Source organism: Gnatocerus cornutus, chromosome 8 (genome assembly GCF_029298725.1).
Source record: "Gnatocerus cornutus isolate USDA-ARS CGAHR chromosome 8, icGnaCorn1.1, whole genome shotgun sequence".
In the NCBI taxonomy this organism is placed as follows: domain Eukaryota; kingdom Metazoa; phylum Arthropoda; class Insecta; order Coleoptera; family Tenebrionidae; genus Gnatocerus; species Gnatocerus cornutus.
The window spans coordinates 17,071,265-17,093,473 of NC_142240.1; the positions used below are offsets into that span (position 1 = coordinate 17,071,265).

Consider the following 22,209-nt stretch of genomic DNA (forward strand, 5'->3'; position numbering starts at 1 on the left):
TAAGGGCCAAACTGAAAATTTTAATATTTCTTTAATTCCTAATTTGAATTTAATAGTCTGGTTCGAATTTCTTGGATATTTTGAATCAATTGGATTTTATCAACTTTTTTCATTGTTCTCGGGAGACTTCAGGTTCTCTACTGATCGTTTAGTGGCGGAATAATTAAAATCGCTCAAAGTTCTAAAAGCCGAAATCTAGTAAGACCATCCAATTACTAAAATTATGATGAAACTGTCGCCGAAATCCCAAAACCGGAATTTCAAAACCCGGAATTCTCCGAAAATTCCACCTTTGAAATCCATAAACTAAATCCGAGTCCAGCAATGTTTAAACCTGAAAAGATAAACACACATTTGCATGAATAAATGCAGGCGCGCATATTTAAACTCTTTTCACTACATACTTGCATAAGTTAACTTTTTCATTTTGCAAATTTTCCAGACACTAAATAACGCGTTTCATTTCCCATATTAGCTGCCTTAAATGTATAACGAAAGCTATCAGTGCACCAGACTGTTTCAAAATACGAAGTAAATTTTTAAGTGTTTTCAGCGAAATAAGCTCCTGTCAGCTACAGATCCCACGTTTGACAAATAAAAATTCTTCATGAAAGAAGAGATGGTTTGATTTTAAATCTTATCTCTTCCTGTATATAAAAGCGTCATTAATCAAAAGATAATTGAAACTAACTGAAGGTAATTTGAATTTAAAGTTGCAACAAATTAGCGTTGCGTTAAATATTATAGACACTAATTTGCGTTCACATTGTGGAAATTGCTCCTATAAAGCAGAATTCATTATCATTACCTCGCATGTATACAATAAAATTTCTAAAAAAAATTTTGGCACGCGAAACAGTTGGCATAAATTCCGCATCGATTAACCATTGTTTTCTGACACGATACGGTTTATCAAATTTGCCAGAATTAATTTAATTGCGTCTAGAATGTGATTGTGTCGTGATAAATACATCATGTTTTGATACAACTTTTTTATCTCTGCGTTTAATTTTATTTATGTACGAGCGTGGGAATTACAACACAAACAGATTTCCAAATTAAATTAAATTTAATTTAATTTAAATAAAACAGTTTTGGTTGGAAACAATGTGCCAAAGGCTCGCACTACCAATGTGTCAACTTCATGACAAAGCGTCATTTTATGTCGGGTTGTATAAAGGTGATTTGTGGATTGTTGAAGTTTGATCGCAGCAATAAGCAGTTACGGGCATCGAAAATCGTTGACAGTATCAGACTCAGACCGTGAAAGTTGAGTTCTGTTGTAATTATCTTTGAAGTCATTAATTTATTGGTAGATAAGGGTACTTTTGCTTCAACTAAACCGCGTTGTCTGTTGACATGTCCATTCATTTCTTTCTTTCAAAGGTCGCATTCTCCAATTAGAAGCATACTTTACTCTGTTATCATTTCATTAAATCTACTTATGCTTTATACAAGCGCACGCTAAGCCAAAGTTCAAACAACAAGTTCTTTCTTTTGAAGATCGTCACCAAAGCAACGTAATCTGCACATCGATTACTATAAAAAATGAAATAAAAAGCAGCTCCTTTTACGACATTTCTAATTAAACATCGGAAATTTTATTCGCCAACAACAAAATCATACTGAAATTTTTATAAGTCGTTACCCGCCAACACATTAAACACTTACATCGCATGAAGCTTGGTTATTCTGCAGAAAAGTTTCGTAATTTACATAAATTTCTACTAACACCATGTTCACTGAATTACACAACAAAAGCAACAAAAATAAAAATTGAGTGCTAAGGGTCAATGTGTGGGGCTCACCGAATCGCGTTCATTTTTAATGCCCGCTGTCATTATGGTGGTGTTGGGTTTTATTCTTTCAGAGCGCCGGATTTAACGGGAAATAATTATTCCACTAAATTTGGGCGGAAAAAAATCGGCGAATAACACGAGGGGCTTTGCGGGACCATGGCTCGGCTTATCTCCCATTTTTAGCAAAATTGCTAAATTCTTTCTTTGCACTTTGCATTCTGTTCATTGCTACCGTTTATGTGCTTTTTCTCATTTTGTTTCTTCTTCATCTTTCTGGAATTTTATTCCGTTTCTTCACCGGCAATTTAGACCCTTTTTCCTTTTCATTTCAGTTCGTGTTCGTTCTGCCTCACTCCATCCTCTTTAACATTTTTAGTTTGTTCGTTCATCGTTTACTTTTAATTTATATTTTGAATCCCTGTAGCCTAACGCAATTTTCTGAATATTCCATCTTTTCCTTTTTCTATTTTTATTCAGCTTTTCTGTTTTTAACTGTTTTTCTGACATATTTTCTCTTGTCCTTATTTATGTTAAAATATCTTGACTTGTAATATTGTGTATTATCTTCAATTTTATGTTTCTGTGCTTTTTCTCTTTTTGTCTCTTTTTCATCTTTCTGGAATCTTATTCTCTTTCTTCATCGTTTTGATTTCTGTTTGTACTCGTTCTGCTTCACTGCATTTTTTTAGCATTTTTAGTTTGTTCCTTTATTGTTTTCTTTTAATTCTTAAATTTTTTAATCTTCGTGGTCTACGCAATTTTCCGAATATTTAATTTTCTCCTTTTTCTATCTTTATTCAGCTTTTTTGTAAAGTTTCTGACTGTTTTTGACATATTAGCTTTTGTCCTTATTTTTGTTAAAATTTATTGACTTTCTTATTGTGTGCTACCTTCCATTTCTTGTAAATTCACATCAACATTTTTTTTGTATTGTTTTATTACTTGTTTTGCTATTTTGCAGCAGCTTTTGTCCTTTGTCATTTCTACCAATTGAAACTTTAAAACGTTTATTTCTGTCTTCTCTCTGTTTTATCTTCGAATCTACTGCTTTTGGTGTTCTTTATCAAATTATTTTTTGTTTTTTTACAATTTTTAATTATATTACCAATTTACAGTAAAACCCGCGACCATTTTCTTTATTGCTTCGAGCAGGATAATTAACGAAGCTTTCTTCAATTATATTATTACAATAACACATTATAATTTTAGAATTTGCATTAAAGCGCACGAACATCCAGCATGCAAACAAAATATTTCCACGCTGACGGTGGATTACGAGAGACTCAAATAAATTGCGCTTTTTATAACACAGACGTTTAATAATAAAATAGGGAAAAAATCTGACAGCGTTCTTCCGGCACCAATATGGTGATTAAACTAAACCAAACGACCTGTGCTGCGCTATATATCCTACTATCCCCACTCTCGAAAGCCACGCCTACTGTGCTCTGTCACAGCCGCCTCATCATAACAATGCAATGTTAATTGTGAAATTCTAAGGTGAGGTTTGATATTTATGGTGTTCTTGAAGTTGCATTATCATATTTTGTGAGGAAGTAGCAGGCAGACGAAGCCATAAATCAACATTTAGTATAACGACACGCGAGAAAACACCTCGGCAACGTAGATAAGGAATTCTTGAAATGATTCATTTCCATATAATTAGAATATCAAGGCAATAGTGGTCCCCGGATGAAAAATTACATTAAACAAAGCGTAAGCATAATGAGATGTCTCCTGGATAGGATAGGAAATTGAAAACTGACACCAACTAAGAAATTTCCTGGCGGTGTTTACGCAAAAAATTAAATCGCAAATCTTTTAAATAGGATATTCTTCGCTCCTGCGAGCAGCATTATGATAACACGAGGTTGTTAGAGAGAAATACTGCCTTAATATCTTAGCCTTGCTTGGTGGGCTTGGATAACAATGCATCATATTCATAACGCTCTTCGCGTTGTAAGCACATTACAACCGGCTGTAATGGGCGAGTTCTATTGATATTACCGCTGTTCTAGCTAATGCTGATATTACTGCACTCGGCAATTCCACTTCATGTTCCTTGTGATACTGTTGTTATCGATGCATTGCCCTCGCCGTTGTCGCAGTTGACGACACTCTCCGGCGCGCTCGAAAATTTCATCGGCGATGTCAAAATTCGATTTTTATATTCAAACGATTATGAGATTTTCGAAGGGAAATTCACGACATGAATAAAAATTAGGAACCGATGCTCCTTCTTGGTTAACTTTCCAAACACTCTGATGAATAGTGCCAATAAAGGCCAAAGCGGTTATTGATGTGATTAGATTTCTGACAATTACGACGGGTGAAATACAGCCGCAAACCCGAGCTTGACTTGGATTTTCAACGAAGCCTGAATTTAAACTTCACGCTAAACTGGCCAATTTCACTTTATCATTCCTCAAAATATATCTTTTTTAACTGTAAATACTCGTTTTTTTCGCCCATTTTCTCTACTTCCACGTAAAATAGCAAGAGTTGAACGAATGGAGGCTTGAATAAAATAATTTCGAAGTCGGTAAAAACACGCTTTTGACAAATCAATTCGTTCGATAAAAAGCGGTCGTGCTTTGTACCAACTTTGCGAGCTTAAAGCTTGTATGCGTGTCGGCAGTGGCCAGCACGCTACAGAAATAAGACAATTACTGATTCAGCGCGATTTTATTCAAGTCGAAGCTTCCTTGAAAGGTTCACGGATTTGGACGCAAGCTGCCGTGTAAAAATTCATTGGATGAAAGCTCGAAGAAGCCGGAAATAATAAGTTTTCAACTCAACAATACAAAATTTTTAGTTTGGGGATGAAATTCTAAAACTGCATGATATCGATCGAAATGTGTCAGAATTTGAAAGGTCTTACATCAACTGAGACACCCGGAAGTGGGAAGACTTGAGCAGGTGGCATGTCACGTGGTACGTAGCGATAGAACTCATTGCCGTCCTTATACCACTTGACGGAGTACAACGTCTCGCCGTCTAACTCGAAATTGCACTCCAAGTGAGCATTATGATTCCTCACAACAGGACTTGGGATACGGAGGTCCGTCAAGTGCAAGGAGAGTCCACCTGAAACAACAGAGAAATCGATAATTACTAGATATACGAGTATAATAGGACGGATTTGACGTCCTGGCGCATCCACCATTTATGCATAGGGGCTAATTAACGTAAAATTTAATCATGCGGCGGTATTTGGCGGAACTTATTGCGTAAATTTTAGGTATCTAATTCCCAAAATATAAAGTACCGAATATTATAATTTTCAGATTTTATCAGTCTCTGATCTTAAAAAAAAATTTGAGTTTTTGGAGATTTCTCAAGGTTTGAGATTCGTCGGCCATCAATAATTTCTGCTCTAATTTAAGGTTTCAAGCTTTAAAATTCTTAACTTACTTCTCTAGTCTGCGCAATTAAGTAATTAATAGATAGGGGGACATAGTCAAAAGTCTTAGAAACATATCTACGACTAGCTTTACGACTTTCGTCCTTGTCTATTGCACGCATTCACTGGATACAATGTATACCTATCTCTCTCGCCAGGATGGAGAGTTTTTGATTGGCTAATTTTAAAATTTGACAACAGATTGACAACAATTGTAATGTGTGACAGATCAAAGCAAAATGAGTAATCCAACGTACTGTAACACAACAAGTTCTCTCAGCACCATAAAACTACCGACGTCGCATACTACAGACGACAGAAAGTGAGTTCAAAGAGGAATTTTTGGCTCAAGACGCATTTAAACGAGAATTGTCGAAATAGATTTTGTAATAAGCGTAGAATGGAAATGGTACAAATAAGGGCTAACTAGTGAAAAAAAACAATGGAATATTACAACTGGCATGTTTCTGAACTAAATCGTCGTCTGTGGAGAAATTGAGAAGCAAAATATGAAAATTAACCACAGACTACAAAGTGCAAAGAAAGTGAATTATTATGCTATTAGCAGATGATTTATAATTGGAACGGAAGTCTCCAAACATACGGAGAGGAAGAAAAACATGGATTTTGACGAAGAGAGAAAAGATCAAGATTCAATTGAAAGAAATATCCTAGTTAATAAAAATCCAAGGTGTACCTAACTAAATTGGATAAATGGAGAAATGTTCAAAGTATTGAAGGAATATACATGAAAGCAGTAAAAAAATACATTAAAAAGGGACAAGTAGATTGTTGAGAACATCAAAACAATATGAAGCTCAGAACTAGTTAAGAAAATAATGGACAGCTCTGACGACAAGTAAGAACAGAAAGAAGAACTGGCTAGGAAACCTGTGACATTGTAGCAAATAAGATTCTGTTTAAGATTTGGACAGAGGCAAAAAGGTTGACAATGAGTAGAAAGGAGTAAAAGAAGACCGTGGCAGACCGAGAGAAGACTGCGCTTTTTTCTTACACTCGGACGAGGAACAAAATCAAATTGATATAAATAGTGGCAAATACATCTTAAAAGAGACTTTCTGTATTTTCTTCTTTAGAAGTCTGGGTCTATAATGTAAAGTTTTCTATGTTCTTACAATTAATCTAGGCTGTTTGAATTACCACACGTTGGTAATTTTGATTTTGTCATTAGTGTGACCTTAAACCTATTGAAAACTAAGTTATGCACACTGAGAATTGTATCAATATTGTTTAATTGTGGAGCTATAAATGATCGGTTTTATCGCATTCATATAGTCTCCACGTGATGTAGAAGAGCTTCGGCCTATTAAGGAATGAAAGTTACAACATTAAAACACAGCAAAACGAAATCAAACTAGTGATGAAAGAACCTTGTCACAAAATTTAGCAACATACAAGAGAAATAACGTCTAAAACCTTTAAATTCACAAAACTTTGCATTCAAAGTTCTTTACTGACATTAGCTTTACGTCATGATCTCTGATTGGTTCCATCCTGACGAGAGAAACAATACTGCATAAGCGTATCAGCGATAGGAATCAGTGCAATAGGTAGAGACGGAAATAAAAATTCTTGTTGCACATGTTTTGTGTAACGCATGTCCAAATTTCCATATGGTAACCGGATCTATTATTTTCCAAATCTCTGGTTTTACCCCTTTTCTGACAACAAAAATTTCCATCGAGGCGTGCTGAGCGTTAAATAATTTCATTTTCTCAGGAAATTCCTATTGGTCCTTGTCCGGAAAATTTTTGAGAGCACAATGCGTTTGATAATCCGTAAAAAGTCACTTTTTCAATTGCTGAGTAAATTTTTAGTTGCATTTCCAACACAATTTTCTCCAATTTTTTTAGTAAAATTAAGACCACAATAGATATTTGAATCACAAGGCCGGAAAATAATATTTTGGAAGTCTGAGTGACATTGCGAAGACGAGGCGGAGCCAACAAAATTTAAAAAACCAAAAAAAATATTCTGGCCAAAAGACTTTTACTCTGCCAGTTTGCTCGTCTACCGGCTATGTTGGGCATAAAACAACCTATTCCTGTCCATTACTGTCCTACTAGTTTCCTTTTTGTAGGCCTAGGCCGCTAAATGCCGTTTTATGGCCTATTTATATGCCTCCAAAAACGTTAAAATAGGACGGCGGCAAAAAACAAATAGGAGTATTACTTACGTACGCCCCAAAGTAGTTAAATTAAACGCAGAAAAGGGGTGAGACGCCTACCCTTGAGAGGGAAACTTATCTGTACTTAATCTAGATGAGCAAATCAACATACTTCCTAAAAGGTGCCAGCTCCAACTTTTCCAAACTTCCTCTAAAATATTTAACTTCCAAAATGTTTGGATTTTGACCTTTTGAAGTTTCTAAAATGTAGATTTTGAGATTTTTAAATTTACACTTTTTCTCTTCAAATGTGTAAATTGTAGTCATAGCAAAATAAGAATTTTACTTCCTCATTTTGTAAGAAATAAGAATCTAATAATGTAAAAATTTGTACAGGGAATTCCTTATATGGGTGTTTTTTAAAACAACGCAAATGTGCAAATACATAAAACTGCTCGAATTGTCGAAATATATAATTTAAAAATCTGACATCTTGAGAGATTCTAAACTTGAGAACTTTGCCTTAAACTTGGTCGCATTTACGTGTCGTTCAAAATTTTCCTCTCGAAGATCAAAACCCACGTCGAATTTAGAGTTTTATTTCCAGAGTCAAACAAAAAATTCACTTTTTGTAATAAATCAACGAGTTTGAATTTTAAGGCGAAATAAAAACTTCCGCGAGCGGTTTTTTGTTGGCTGCCGGTCCGACATTTTAAAAATCCATTTAATTTTAGTACAAAAGCAATAATAAAATGGTAAAACAAATTAAAATTTGATGGATCCGGAAAAACATCCAATAAACGTGAACACATTTGTGAATTATTTGAGTTGGTTGACAACCTGTCTGTGCATCAACTATTAACGTTAAAATTTAGCGCAAAACAGCAGTGGATTTGGTGAAAATCGATTGTAAAAAATGTTTTTAACTAAAACCAGCATTAATGATGTTACCTGACTACTGGCATTGAATCATGTGGATAATTATAACGAAGTACTTCTGGCGCTCCGGCAAATCTTTTTTTATGGATAAGCGTGTAGAGTTTATTGCCTAACTTATTGTATTCATTGTTTCTTCTTCCAGTGATAATAAAACGAAAGAAGAGAGTGGAGGGTGAGTGTATATTTCGTATTCAGCTCGAGATAAATGTAAAGCTTTCGATTCAATATGTTTCTCAATGCATACATCTGTATAAATGATTTCAGCGAATGCAGTGCTTTGTTCACTTGACTTTTAAGGTTCCACCCAACAATTTACTTCGACTTAGCCTCAATTTCCATCAAGTTAAGAGACAAATCTGCAGCAATACGTGACTTGGTAATAGCAATCGGAAACGTTTTATTTCGTTTTGCCGTGAAAACTGCAACAGGAAAAAAAGTGGAGGATTTATCTAGTAAAATACAATATTAAAATGCCATGGGGCGTTTTAATCGGAGTGTCACATTTAACTTTGTTCATTCTGGTATCAGATACGACCCCTATTCGAGGGAGGTCACCCTCCATAGCAGTGGAGTTTGTCATAGTCCTGTGAGTCAGGACATAACTGAATCATACGTCAAAGAGTATTAAACAATAGTAACCACAGGCGCACTTCCTGAAATACCCCGATGATTTATGACAGGGCGCTATTAGAAATTATTAAAAGGCCATTCAAGCCAGAAGGGATTTATCGTCGAGTTGTTTGTGTCTGTGCAATGAAGTCGAGATGTTACCACGGCACAAAAATATTTTCAAAGAAAAATATGAATACGAAATTCAAGGATTGTCTATGAAAAATATGCGAGGAGACGTCTTCATATTTGTAAAGAGGAGAAAAACCGATACCGCTTCTGGCGTTATTAAAGCGAAGGAAAAACAGTTGGAGAAAACAAACTGATTAAAGATGACAGCGACACTGCTGACATGACTGGTTTTAGCTCCATTACTGGACAGACTTAATCTCTAAAGTGCTGCATCATGTTAACTCTTTAATTTGTTTTGCAAATGATCCCTTGCAGAGCTCTGTGGGACTGCTGTGTCATTTATATTTATAACTCGGGACGGGAATTTCGTTTTGGGTCCTTATAAATACATGAGCGCATTCAATTTAATGCCAAATAAACGGACGCTCTTTTTGATTATGTGAAACATTGCTCCCTCGGTGCACAATGTTCTTTCACGGTCTCATTGACCACTGAATTTGACAGACCACCAACTGAATTATTCTCCCGTTTCTCCGTTAAGAAAATGAGATTTGGAGATAATATCTAACAATACAAGACGACTCCCAGGGCTGTAATCCAAACAAAATCGATTAATAAAAAGATGTTATGTAATTCCCTGCGGCAACCAGTGTCATCTGTTGATTGCTTGGGGATTCGGCTAAATTGGGATCTGATAGACGGGGATAGAGGCGAGGATTGTCACCGAGGGAGGTGATGTATCGTAGTTCGAGTCTATTGACGATCAAATACCGATTCCCTTGACGATACACAACCCTAAGACTGCCCCATTTTGTATCAAGACATATTTTCGATAAGGCGGGGATAAAATTCCTAACAAGCTGCACACCAACCACGGAAGATATATTTATATAAAACTTTTTGTCGAGGTGCGTGGAACGTAAATCTTCAATTTAGTATTTCACATTTTGGTGACTTTTCGAATGAATTTGAATAAAAAATCCATTCACGAGCTCTTCGCATAAAATGAACCCGACTTACGACAGAAAAATGTAATTATTATGCTTGCTTTTTGTAAGGAAACGCTACGCTGATTGATTGTCACCATCATTTTTACGTGACCTGTTATCTCTTTCAACTTACAACTACAAACATGGAATATTACAGATACAACGCTTGTCATGTTTTTCTATTGTTTTTATACAATGACATTTTTATATTCGTGATTTGTTATTCTAAAAATAGAAATACGCGATACAAATATTTTATTTTCAACGCACAAATCATCATGTTCAATTTTATAAATTGTTGAAATCTATCACTTTTGAGCCTGGATCAATGCCGGAAAGCTCTTACTTTATTTCTGTTATAACTAAAGAGCGGAAAATAAAATCGGCGATTTTCGATGAAAAATATGCAATACTTTGAATCTTGAGGGGAATTTGGATTTTTCAGCGCCCATTCGGACCTTTTTAAAAGCCCTTCTGATCCTGTTGGTCTCTTTTTTATAATAATCAGATACTTTAGAATCAACAAGTTTTTATTTCCAAAGGTTTCAAACATTTATTTCAGATCTCTTTTTCTGTAGATGCTTCAGATCCTTGAATTTTTTGATTTTGCCGCTTCTTTAGGCTTCTCCATTTCAGCACAATATCCAACAGAATTTATAAATTACACAAAAACTCTTTAATTTTTGTTTTGGGCTATTTAAAACTCTTAGTAACTCAAATTATTCTATACCTACTGTATCTCTTAAATTTTTAGACTTTTACAACTTTTAGAACGCGTAAGATTTATAGTTTTTTACTTCAAAGTCAGGAAAATGACACATTACTGAAGAGTAACTAAGCTAAGCTCCGAGTCAAATAAGAAACTTTGCTGCCAAGTTTCGTATCAATTTTATCCGGAAATCGTCAAAATCTTTAAATTTTTAAAGCAAATCTTCAGGAGTCAATGTTAACATTTGGTAAATTTTACAATTAACATGTAAAGTGACAGTTAGGTTGGGAAAATTTTTACAGTACAATATCAGGAAAATTTATTTTGTGCGCCTCCGTAATTTTTCTTGACATTTGTGTACTCATCTGCGGTAAGAAAATCAAAAGTGACATTTAGAGTAGTTGGTTTTGTTTTGCTAGTTGACATCACTGTATACACGTCAATTATGTCAATTCGTGTGCCGTTGTGGAGCCCAATGATCCTGGAAAATAATGGAAATTAAAAAAAATTATAGAAAAAATTTACAGAAGCACGAAATTCTGACTTTCTAAATTAAACCTTTTGAAAATTTTCTCTAATTAAGCGAATGACATTTCAAATTCAAACCAAAAGTCAAAATAAAAAACTATTAATTGTCGGCGCACAAAATTTTATGTTTAACGCGCTTGGAAAATGCTTTGGAAATGCTCGGACTTCAATACTTTGCTCACATTTCCAAAAGAACATTTTTCAGCCTAGTGAAATAAACAACTATAAAAAAAGTCGATAAACTGACACATTTCTGGAAAGTAGCCAAGCTAAGATCTGACAAAGAATTTTCCGGAAATCGACAGTTAGGACGGGAAATTCTTTACAGTACAATGGCAGGAAAATATTTTTCGATTCTACAAATTCTTTGAACTTGAAAAACTCTCCATTTCTTCTTTTACATGTCCTAAAATTTTTAATTCTTCAGAATCTTTAAAATCTTTCAGTTTGAATTTTTTTCCCTTTCTTTGAATTCTCGGTTTTCTAAATTCAGACGTTTCAAATTTCCGAATTTATAATTTGGTTCGATTCTTTCGTTCTCTTAGATGCTGATTGTTTGAATTTTAAGAATAAATCAATTTGGAAACTAGAGAACCTGAAAATTTTCTGGGATTCTCGTCCTAAAAAATCCGATAAATACCTAAGATTCTGAGAAAATAAAAGAATGTCTTCAGCATGTTTGCGAAAAGTTCATAAAAATAAAGAAAGTAACACTTGCAATACTTCTTATGACCTTTCTTTGATGATGACTTACAACTTTCCAGAATCCCTTTTCTCTAGATTTTCTTGAATCATTTATTTATAAAATCTAATCTCTCTCTACAATTGGATTGGTTTCTGACGGACTTTTATCATTTGATTTCTCCAGATCAGAATGCTAGTTCCTTTCATATTACATATTTTAATATTCGGTACGTACATTTTAGACTACATAATAATGAAAAAAAGTCGTGTTTTTACTCCTCAAACAAAAATTCCGATAATTGGAATGAATTGAAAAGCTGTGTTAGTCCCAAAACAACATATGGCGATTGAATGGTCAACTCTAAAAATACTAAAACTGGAGTTTATGAAGAAATTCGTTTTCACACAAGCGGTTGTAAATTTTTTGACATTTATATCTACTTGTAGCATTCTGTAACCGCTCAATACACAACAGTCAATATCCGCATTCGTAAATAAATATTTTTTCATGTGAGAACACGTCGGCAACCCACGCTGTGACTATTTCAAAATATTTGTTCACCCTTCGGAAACCGGCGTCTGCACAACATCAATATTTAGTTTTATTGGTTAGCGTATAATAAAACAGTTCCAACTTCCTCGTATGACTCATTACTGCTCAATGTCATGAATAAAATAGATCTATTTCTTTTTTATTGGAGTATCGACCGATTTCGTCCCATTGGATGTCGTGTTGTTAATTAAACATCATTTTTGGACGAGATTGCTTCGGAATTTTCTCTCCGTTCGGAAATTCTATAGGATGCAAATCGCGTTTGGAACGATAGGGTCTGTAGAAGATTTTCAACAAGAAGATTAAAGGCAACTGGTCCCTTCTTTACGTAACTCTATTTTCAGCATGAATATATCCTGCTCAATGCTTGATCTGTCTCGTAACCTTTCTCCCCTGAATAAATATTTGCACTAATAACCATCACACGGATATTTGTTTTATGCTGTCGTAGGCATTCGCCATGAAACCAGCACTGGTTGTGCACAAATAAACTTAACGGCATTAGTAGTAAAAAAGTCTCGAGGTTTTTTAAAGAAATAGATCGCATTGGGGCGGAAATTGCGCATTGAAGTGTGAATAAAGATAAAGAATAAATAAAGTCAAAATAAATGTAAAGCATGAGACATGACGTTTTCACAAAGGAGATTTGATTTGGTTTCATTTACTTTCTTGGCGATATCTACCACAAAAGCTCAGAGCTTCCACTTAAACTAGTTGTCGTTCAAAGACTTCCTTCTCCTCTGATGTATACGCGATTTTTCTCAAAGTTCATTTCACTGAGTACATTTCAACTTGTTGAAACAGAACTTCATTTATTCAAGTGTTCTCCGCTGTCCTATCGATATTTTGACGCTTTTTCTAGTCATAAACGGATTTTAATTTTATTCACGACGTTAACAGTTTTTGGTTTCACCCCAAAATAAACTCTTCAAAACAGTTTCTGCCAATGCCTCGTTTATTTATTAAATAAACTCAACCAATTTCTGCTATTGATATCTCGTTTATTTTTTGGAGTAAACTTGAGTTATTATACATCAGTGTAGATACGCAGAATTTTCCACAGATTCCAAATCTGGGATTGAAATTCAGATCCGGCAACAGATAACTGAGTTATGGTCGATCAAAGTTTCGGAAAGTTGATTTTCATTTTTCCTAATTTTTAAAGGCAAATATCTCGGAAACTATTTGAGATATTGAGATGCGGTTTACGCCATTCTTTTTTTCGGTTCATTTTACGTTAGAAAATGTTATCAAAAGGCCAAAACTCGATAGTCGATTTTTCGCGAAAAAAAATTCCGACTCAATCGATGAAAATTTTTCAATTTTTTTAATATTGGCGATAACTCGTAAACTATTTGTCCGATCGCTCTCAAATTTGGCCAGTAGATAGATTTCGAGCTCCTCTTTCGATTGATGTATAATTCAAAGCTATTAAACGTCGTTTTCATTTTGAAACCATTGATTGAAAATCACCTTAAAATGAACTCTTCAAAACTGTTTTTGGTCGATGTCTCGTTTATTTTGTAAGCAAATTCAACAAAATTCAGTTCATTTTACGCAGAATGTCACGCTGAATCCAAAGCCACAAGAATTTTTAATTTTCGTCTACTATTAACTCAGTTATGGCCGTTTGAATTTTTGGGTTGTCGCCAGAGGGCCAAATTTTTGAAGGTTCGAAACCATTCGTGCTTAATATTTCGGAAACTATTACAGAAATTGGAATGCGGTTTACGGCATCGTTCTTCTCGCCATTTTTTACATAAGAAATCGTTCTTAGATTTTCCAAAAGTCGAAAGTTGCAGTTTTTCGCGAAAATTCATCACTAAAACTATGCCAAACTTCTGATATCGATATCTCGCTTAATTTTTGGAGTAAATTTGAGTTATTTTACATCTAAATCAGTGTACGCAGAATTTTCCGTAGACTACAAATCTGAGATTGAAATTCAGAAACAGAACTCCATTTATTCAAGTGTTCTTCGCTGTCCTATCGATATTTTGACGCTTTTTCTAGTCATAAACGGATTTTAATTTTATTTACGACGTTAACAGGATTAGTTTAAACCGTGCGAACATCAAATGTTGCCTCTTAGTAAATTATGCATATGAGAGTGTTCTCGGCCTTTGCTTTTTCATCAGTGTAAAAATGTCCCGGATGCTTTTCAGCACGAAAATTAGGACAGGTTTTAGCTTGTTATTATGGAAGTGCGAGAAAATTGCGGCGTCACGACTTCAAAAACCTCTGTGTCGCCGGTCGTTGTCCCATTAACAAAATTTGAATACCCCCGACAAATACACTGGACTCTCAAAGAAAAATGGTGGATGCGCCGGGTCCAATTTCCCGAAAATTATTATCGAAAATTTGTCTTCGCGTGTGAAGCTAATAAAATTGTGGTAAAACCCGCATTGCACGTAAAAAAGGCTCCACTGCAAAGATATTATCTCTCTCGTAATATCCTTCAAGTCTCGCAAACGTCCCATAAGGATTGATGATAAGTGAATAGGTGATCGCAGCAAAGTTAAAGTAGTTGGGAATTCCGTCTTGAGTCGCCACGTAGACGTGACAGTGCCACATTTGACTTCGACGATGTTCTTATGCACGTCACGTTCAGCGTCACGCCGGGTCAACGTTGAAAGAGGCTCAAGGATGCCTCAATTTGTACGCAGTGCAATTCACCCCCTCTTCCTGTTCACCTTAAATGTAATATTTCCGAGGATCTCCTGGCAAATTGAATATTATATATCTTGATATTCTGACACGACTGGAAATTTAACGACGTTCGATGGCTTTGTGCAGAAATGTTTACTGCATCTGTCACATCACATCCCACACGCATTTATTTCCAATAAAACGGTTTTGAGGGTAGAAATAATTCCTATTTGAAGTGCACCGGTTTTACAAAGAAAAGTTTGCAATTTGTGGCGCACGTTTAGCTAAGTCGGACTTGACGAGGAAATGTTCAAAGTTCGGCTTTGTATTGATGCGTCTTTGGTTGACAGACAATAAAACTCGGTCACGACACGCGCATTACTAAAAAAATTCAATTATAGTTCGAATATTGAATCTTCTATACTTTCGCAGACTTTAAGATCCTAAAAAACTTCAAAGATTAGGCCAAATTATATTAATTACAAATTTCTTCTGGAGATTTCTCAAGCTGATTTTTAGATTTGCAAGTTATTCAGGCAGCTGAGATGCTTAAAATTTTTACTCTCAAGTTCCCAAATCAAGTTTTTCGAGGCTTCAATTGTCAGGTTGTACAAATTCGTAGGTCTTTAGTTGTGAAGTTCGCCGATTCTGAAGTTCCAACGATTTTGTTGAAAAATTTCAAATCAAAGTTTCGGAAAGTTGATTTTCATGTTTCCTCATTTTTCCTAATTTTTAAAGTCAAATATCTCGGAAACTATTAAAGATATTGAGATGCGGTTTGCGCCATCGTTTTTCTCGCGATTTGAAACATAAAAAATAGTTATTAGATTATATAAAAATCGAAATTTTCAAATTTTTACGAAAATTCATTACTAAAACTATGCCAAACTTCTGATATCGACATCTCGCTTATTTTTTTTAGTAAACTTGAGTTATTATACATCAGTGTACGCAGAATTTTCCGCAGATTCCAAATCTAGGATTTAAATTCAGATCCTGCAACAGATAACTGAGTTATGGTCGATCAAAGTGTCGGAAAGTTGATTTTCATTTTTCCTCATTTTTTGTAATTCTTAAAGTTAAATATCTCGGAAACCATTTGAGATATTGAGATGCGGTTTGCGCCATTCTTTTTCTCGGCTCATTTTACGCCAGAAAATGTTACCAAAAGCCCAAAAATCGATAGTCGATTTTTCGCGAAAAAAAATGATTTTTCGATGAAAATTTTTCAATTTTTTTAATATTGGCAATAACTCGTAAACTATTTGTCCGATCGCTCTCAAATTTGGCCAGAAGATAGATTTCGAGCTCCTCTTTCGATTGCTGGAAACACAATAGTTATTTACAGTCGCGTGTGGTAACTTACATTTTACAGCGCGAAATCAGTTTGAAGCACGACGGCGTAGCCGGAGTGCTTTAATGATTGAGCGCTGTAAAATGGTTAACGCACAAGAGTTGTATTAAACTTTTTGGCCGAAAAATTTTAATTTAATAATTGGATTTATGGGAACTGTCACATCTGACATTTGTAAATTTCATCATCTGTCAATTCTGTCAATTTTGTAGTTGGTGCACGAAAAGTACACAAGATGGCTGTATAAAAAGCGTTTTAACATTACTTTAAAAATAGAAATATTGTCTTAATTGAGATAATAATTTAGGTAGATTCCACTTTGGTGATCATTCTTCATTATGGTAAAGTGATTTTAATTTATAAACGCATGTGAAGAGCAGACGATTTGGGCAATTTTTACAGCACGGCGTGTGTAAACGTCCAGGGCGCTTGTAAATCTAGTGTTTCCGAAGCTGTCAATTGAATGTTAATTTGACGTTTACAATTCATGAGGCCAAAAAGGTATTTAACGTCGTTTTCACACTGAACACAGTGATTAAAAATCACCCCAAAATGACCTCTTCAAAACAGTTTTTGGTCGATGCTTCGTTTATTTTGTAAGCAAATTCAACAAATTTGTCCCATTTGACGCAGAATGTCACGCTGAATCTAAAAACATGAGAATTTTCAATTTTCGTCAACAAATAACTGAGTTATGGTCGTTTGAATTTTTGGGTTGCCGCCAGAGGTCCCAATTTTTGAAGGTTCGAAACCATTCGTGCTCAATATTTCGGAAACTACAGATATTAAGATGCGGTTTGCTGCATCGTTCTTATTGCGATTTTTTACATAAGAAAAAGTTTTTAGATTTTCTGAAAGTCGAAAATTTGATTTTGTCGAACAAAACGACATTAAATTAGGTTTGTGTTAAATATTTGTAATAAATTGTAATTTGCAATGGAAAATTTATTTTCTCTAGAACACATAAAAGGAAGCGTCATTATTAAAACTATAAGTCTTACTTAACGAGATGTTGAAAGTTGTGCTTTATATTGACATATCTTCAGTTAACAAACAATAAAACTCGATGAAAACACACATAATACTGAAAAATTCTGGGAATGAAATACTGTAGTCGTTATAGAAACTCGAATAATAATAAACTGTTTGATTTCCTGCGACAACTCAATAAATAACAAAACCCAACATTGTTAATCAACAATGTATTGGCAGCAATGAATGTTATACAACATTACATAATATTAATTCCAGTTTTAATAATTACTTTATTAAATGTGATCTGGCAAATACAGTTTGATTTGTGTCATTTGATTCAAAGACCGCAAATTGTTTGCCACCAACAGATATTTCATCTAGAGCAAAATCAAATTTTTGTTGGAAGTTATTACAATAACAGGCTCGCAAACGATTTGCAATCACACAAGTGACATTCAACACGACAAAATTTCCGTGAAAAATGAAACATTAATGCGAGGTTTTGAGGATTACATAAACGCCCACCGAAGTCAGCACCGTCTTCGGTGTGTTTAGGACATTATTCAGTTTCTTGAATTTGAAACAGGAATTAATCCGAGCGGGTTTAATCTCTGGAAGTGCGATCGAGTTATCTCAAGCTAAAACCTGTTCTCTTGTTTGTCGTTACAGTTGCTGTGCGCTTAAGTGAGCAGACAGTATTAAAACACCTAACATTGCTAGATAACATGTTCAATGGACATGGTACTCTGGAAAGTTCTTAATAATATCAATAAATCTGATCAAAGTTTGTACTCGAGCTGAAATATGAGGGGCTTTTACTGATCTATTATCCTTTTGTGGATGTTGCAGCTATTAAGCAGCTTCTGGAGCTTTGAAAAGTGTTCCGCACAGGAGATTACACGCATTCCAGACCGTCTCAGGGCTCAAGAGGAAGAAACTCGGGACCAGATGGATTCCGTCGGTCTAAACTACTAGCTGGAGCTTTTATAACTCATTTTGAATGGAAACTATGTCCTCAAGACCGAAATTAGCTTATTTATGTATCAAAGTTGGAGATAACTTTTTGTTTTTCGATATGTCGGAGATTCGCAATATAAGTTGGCTCAAGAAACAAAACATGTAAATAAAAACTTAAACATTGTATCAGTCAGTAGTCCCAACTTTTGCCCTTAAATGAATTTTGTTTGCGAAGGAGTCCTCCAGCAATCAAGAACAAAGGCAAACAACTACAGTAAATTCCAACCTTATGAGTGTCGCGAATTGAAATGAACACGTAGTAAATTTAAATTTTCTTCGAGATTTATACTCCAGTCACCGTAATTGCAACTGCGTTCTGTAGTAGGCAAACTTATCCAATATTGTCGAAAGTCAGGCTTCCGCCTATAACTCCAGGCAGTCTTTTCCGCCACTTTGGATTGATTTTTTCAACGTACTACGTCATGTAAGATAGTTTAAGAAGCGATGGGTGCGTGCAAAGCGCAAGTAATCCAGGGTTACAAAGTCATTCAACTTTTTAGTGCCGGGCCAGTTGGCAGGAAGGGATGATTACAACAACTCCACCCCCACTATCTCACACCCTCCTCGTCGAGATTACAGGCCTTTATCCAGCACCACCCGGCCGTTACACCATACGTTGCTTCTGCTTATTATATGATAGAGATATATGGCGTCCGCATGATTGGGGTACTGTTGTATTTTCGCGAAAAACCGGCGAAATTACAGCCAAACTTGCAGACGCAAATGACTGCAATCCACTGAAAAGGCAAATTCAAGTGTCAATATCCGTCAAATTCCGAATTTCCATCCAGATGAAATAAGGGGCAAATTTTTATTGAAATCACCGCCGGCGATTATAATATTTATTGGATTTCACCCTTGATTCATCGGGTTTACAATAACTTGAATAATTTAGAGCGAAATTTGCGAACCGGGACCATTCCACACCGGGCAATAGCGGATTTTATTAAAAATGCATATGTGCTGACTTCGCATGACTCGTTTTATAATTTTCTATGCAATTACTCAAATTATACACATTTAAACCTAAATTATAGTTTCTCTATTTCACCACCACATCATATTTTGGCAACTTAAAAAAATCGAAAAAATTTTAAATTTAAAGACTAAAAAAAATTTGGGGAATCTAAAAAATCTAACAAAATCGGAGACACCTGAAGAATCTATTTACGGAATCTAAAGGACGTAAAATCCAGAAAATTCAAAAACAATCGGAGAAATGCATGAAATTTACAGAACTAGAACAATTTAGGAATGCGACACAGGCAAAAGTAAAAATCCAGGATCCAAAAGTTTATTTTAGGATCAAAAAATCCTGGAATTATAGACGGAGAGAAAACCTGAAAATGCATATTGTGGAATCTGCAATGCAAAGTCCGTAATAGTTATTTACGTTCGAGTAACTGAAAATAGGATTTTACGGTTCGATAAAGTTTGCCGCCGAGCCGAATTCGAAGGCAGCATTTGCTAGAGAGACAATAAAAAACAAAAGTTTTAGCAAAAATACGGAATAATGAATCAAGAAGAATGCAAAGAAAGATATAAAGCAATTGTGTCAAAAATGTGAGAGTTCTGAAGGGTAACCGGGGGGAAAATAGAGCAAAAGGATCGAAGATAAGCATGAGAAACTTTGCCACTTATTTCCCTGTCTCAATTTACATTGTAACCAAAATTCGCCGTAAGAAAATTGTCCACCATGCAGGATATGTTCTCGTCCTGTCTAAAGACAGATTCAGTAGAGAAAATCACAGTTTGGAGTTACGATGGGAGAGTTTATCTTTTACGGCCGTAATAAAAGTACAAAACTTGTCTTAAACACCTCAGCACGACAACACTGTTTGCTCAAAAAGTCACTAAAATTAAACTGATGGGCGATTAATGTTTCTTAAGTAAACAACAAGGTACAAGAATCACCGTTGGAAAAGAAACGTCGAAATTAATTCACATGACGGATCTATTAATCATGAAATCTGTCCTGTGAACGTGGACAATAGAAAATTAATATTGCAGAAACTCCCCCGAATTTATAACTTTAAGGGAAGCTGGATCATTTTCTGCATCAATTATTCAAAATCCATTCTGGATTCTCCCCAGGTGGCATGGAAGTCCTGCGAGCATTGTTGCAGTGATCGCGTTGCAACTTTCCGTTGGAAATAAACGGGAAATTAATTTTCCCATCAGTTCGTACACGCGTCTACAAATATTTATCCAGCCTCTAACCTTTTAAACCCCAAAAAACGTCATTAATCCACCACACGTGAACGAATGTATTATTTACGTTTTCATTTTAACGCTGACGCGAATCCAGATGAATCAATATTTTATGTATGAGATTAATTTTTGGGAGAATGTAGTTGAATCAATCAAGGAAACTGCTGCAAATCCCATTTGAACCTGTACCCGAATCCCGGGAGAATTTTAAATCTTACCCGATTTCACAACACATCGCTTTTCACACATTCCGCAATTCCCATCGACAATTAAAATTACCCTCTGATTAATACGGTACATTTCCAGCCCCAATTTATTAAGTTCGTTGAAACCGTCACGGGAATTAAACCGAGTCGAAATCACAAAAAATCCCAATGTCAACTTCATTTCAGGCTACCCATATCATCGTCAAGAAAAGTTAGGTGAAGATTGCCCCATACACTTTGCAACACCGAACTCCATTTATGTCTTATTTTATTTCACATCACGAATTTAAAGAAAAGATCGAGGAAAAATTTGCCTGCCAGTGTCTGCAATAGTGCGATAGGAAAAGTTTAAGTCGGCTTGCGTGTTTAACGCTGCTTTTTGCCGGAGAAAGGGTATAGCTTTCCTTATTAATCGATGGTCGGCATGATCCGATTTACAAGAATTCCTTGGTGTGCACATGAAGTGCCGCATGCACTTCTAATCGTGTAATCTTGTCGTGCACCACATTTCTGCAAGTCAATCGCGAAGATCACAATCATTGGACATTTATCAAATTGTGACACTTTAACAACATCTTAAACGAAATGTGCTGGTCGCACTTCCATCAACGCGCTAACGTCTTCAAGGCGCAGAACGGGGTTTTAACATTTTTGTACAAGTCACAGCAATTACTTCTGATTTTTGAAACAGGAGCAGCTTAAAAAAGGATTATATCCAGGGGTGCGATTCTCCAGCTTTCTCCAAGCTGTAGCTTAAAATCTCTGAGGTTTTCGGTACTTGGAAATTTAAGATTTTCTTAAAAAACATATATTTAAATGTTTAAATTTTCAATTCGCTGAAAACTGCACAAATTTTAAGGTCCTTTCAGCTTGCCAAAGTTCCTAATAACCAGAAGTTATGAAGCTGAAATCTCGAAATCTTTAAATTTCTTAATTCGATTGTAAAATTCTAAAAGTTTTATTTCTAATTCAAGTTCTTAGATCCTTACCTCAAGCATAAAATCTCTGAGAATGTCGGTTTTTCAAAAATTCAGGATTGTCTAAACTTTGAATTTAAATCTTTGAATTTTTTGGAAATGGTAAAACTGCACAATTTACAGGAATTTTCAATTTTTTAGAATTCTTGAAATTTCGAGGTTTTGAAGGTGAAATCTGAAAATCTTTCGAATGCAAAGTTCTGGTATTGGAAGATTCTTGCTAAATAAAATTGGCATTTTAATTGTCATTTTAGTTTCGACCGTGCGTAAAAGTGACAGAAAAGTGCGAAAAGTAATCAAACGAGTGTGTAAAAGTATGTCATTTTGACCAAAATTTATATGATTAT

General features: G+C 35.1%; 1 protein-coding gene across 2 annotated transcripts in view; it reads right to left on the minus strand.

The window, feature by feature from the left end:
- The window catches only part of LOC148170516 (uncharacterized), a 114,379-nt gene that overhangs the window by 15,857 nt on the left and 76,313 nt on the right, over window positions 1–22,209 (minus strand). For both annotated transcript variants that reach the window (XM_088043496.1, XM_088043497.1), the window contains exon 2: window positions 4,681–4,886. In XM_088043496.1, coding sequence (XP_087899622.1) covers window positions 4,681–4,886 — 206 coding nt within the window. The remainder of the gene's footprint in view (window positions 1–4,680; window positions 4,887–22,209) is intronic.